The sequence below is a fragment of the Sinocyclocheilus grahami genome, unplaced genomic scaffold (assembly GCF_001515645.1).
Source record: "Sinocyclocheilus grahami isolate Dianchi unplaced genomic scaffold, SAMN03320097.WGS_v1.1 scaffold986.1, whole genome shotgun sequence".
NCBI lineage: Eukaryota > Metazoa > Chordata > Actinopteri > Cypriniformes > Cyprinidae > Sinocyclocheilus > Sinocyclocheilus grahami.
In genome coordinates, this window is record NW_015506165.1 from 317135 (window position 1) to 319562 (window position 2428).

The 2428-nt window shown below is 38.7% G+C and overlaps 1 protein-coding gene across 1 annotated transcript in view; it reads right to left on the reverse strand.

Annotated features, from left to right (window-relative positions):
- LOC107565187 (dnaJ homolog subfamily A member 3, mitochondrial-like) overlaps window positions 1-595 on the reverse strand; it is a 4645-nt gene extending 4050 nt beyond the window's left edge. Inside the window, exon 1 of the mRNA XM_016250408.1 lies at window positions 369-595. Coding sequence (XP_016105894.1) covers window positions 369-573 — 205 coding nt within the window. The 5' untranslated portion in view covers window positions 574-595. The remainder of the gene's footprint in view (window positions 1-368) is intronic.
- Window positions 596-2428: the final 1833 nt, after the last annotated feature.

Sequence of the window (2428 nt, forward strand, 5' to 3'; positions counted from 1 at the left end):
TTTTTTTTTTTTTACAAAATTGAGCCTTATGACTGGTTTTGTGGTCCTGGGTCACATTTAGCTAATATTACACGTTTAGACATACTGCAAAATCATGTGTGCCTTCACACCAAGTTACCCACATTTACGGTAGTGACAATAACTATATTTTTACCATGGTACATACATTTTTATAAGGACACTTACTACTATTGGCAATAATGTAATCAGTTGCATAATCTCTTTCAACTTTTCTAATACCACTGACATGACATATAAGGCCAAATACGTCCACAACAGTTTGATATGTTAGACCTGATGTACTAATGCAAAACAATAATCTAGAGTTCATAATCATAGTAACTACTTTGATCACATAACCAGCTCACCTGGTACCCTGTTGTTCAATGTCACACCTCCTCTGTGCCTCCAGCAGCTTAAATTACCCTCCTTCACATAACTGCGAATCCAGCATATCCTCAGAGCTGCAGTGTCTCCGTGTCTAGAGGTCTTTATAAGCGCACAGGTGCTGCGAAGTCCAGGTAACCCGCTTGACAGCCAGCGTGCAGTACAGCGAGCACTGGAGGCTGCCATGTTTACATCGCTCTATGGGCCGGCTGTGCACTGCGCATGCGCGTGGAGTGTGGTTTTTATTTACAACTGCTTTGCGGCTTTTCACCACTAGATGGCGCGAGATGAACACAGTTTGGGGAGTCGTCGCAGACGACAAAAGCTTTGACATTTTGTATGTACTTCAACATTAATTGCAAACACTATAATAACCCTATACATCCTACGGTGTCATATTTTAATAGGCTACGCACAATTCTAAAGCCTCTGAAATATTAACAAGATTAAAATTTTGCTGAAAAACCTGTTGCACAGTTTACTACATGCCTTCTGTCGTCTGATTAATAGTGAGCACCTTTTTAAGAAGTAAAAGGCCGTTTTAGTAGCTCAGTAGCTTTAGTAACTCATTAATATTTATATTATATTAATTCATATTTCAAGATGAACACTGACTGAACTGCAAGCAACGTAGGTTTACTTGATTATCCATATAAAAAAAAAAACCGGCAAGAATTGAAATATCAGTATACTAAGGCTTATTATATAGAGTGACAATTTATATTTATGCATGCATTTTATGTAATTAGTGTGCTATAAAGATCTCACTTATTTACATTACAAGCTATCAAGAATTTAATCTTACTCTTTGGACATATAAATCTCAATGAATCTGCTCAAATTCACATATTGTTGCTTAGTTTGAGCCTCTGGTGTTTTTTCCTCCTTGGAGTATGGGCTTCATATTCTCCTATATCATGCTATAGTCATAAAAGCTTGATGTATAAATATGATACTCAAAAAAAGCTAACTTTTTTTTATGTGTAAAGGTTCAATAAAATATTCCATTAAAATATGTCTATTGTTTCATATATCAGGCTTTACAGGGTTAAAATAAATAAATGTAAATACTACAGCACATGCAAAAACACTTGTGTAGCCACAAGAAGGATCTATATAAAGATTTACAATATACTGTATGTCATCATGTGCAATTTAAACTCATCATGTAATATAACCTGGGAATCTAAACTACTAATTTTCCCTTAGCAGAGATAGAGTCAAGACCAGAACCAAGACTAGACCCCTTGAGGCCCAGACAAAGACCTCAAGAGCATCAAGACCTCTCAAGATAGGTATGATTTTAACAGTAATGACGTTATTTGTCTTTAAGTATTTCCACATTTCATTCCCACTGGACAGATTGGAAAAGTGCTGCCGTAAGGGGTACAGTCAGGAGTTAAACTAGCATTTTAACAGTCCTGAGGTTTCTTGAGGAGGGAAAATTATATTTTGAACAACATACACTGTACTCATAAAACTCCACAAGTTGTATAAGTGTGGTCTAACCCTGGCTCTCTTTAATATGGAGCTGTGCGGTGATGCCGGCCTGTGGCGACTGGGGTTTGGACGGCACTGAGACCCCCTGGTGATGATGTCATAATGACTGTGGCTGATGTCATGATGAGGCTGGTTGCTGGTTGGACGCTGAGGCTTGTGTGTGTGGTGAGTTTAACCACTGTCTCTCATGCCACCTCCGCCGGCAGGAATACGCCTGTTTCTGTGTGAGAAACGGATGTTTTATTTGAAATAGAGAATAAAGCGTCTCTGTTTGCCTTTGGGAACCCCGAAAGAGATGTTTTTTTGAAGTATGGAAACTCCACTGAGATAACTGTGTATGTTAAATGCATGTACACAATTTCTTTGAGTGGGCAGAGGTTCAGATCCAGCCATAGTCCGTCTCATCCTTCTCTTGTAACGTACAGTAAAAGTTAACAATCCCCACTCACCCTGAGCATTACAAACACGGCTAACATCTGTGTTGAATTAGAAAATCCCAGTGCTGTACGGGTCGCAACGGCTTTCATTTGTTCTCCTTTGC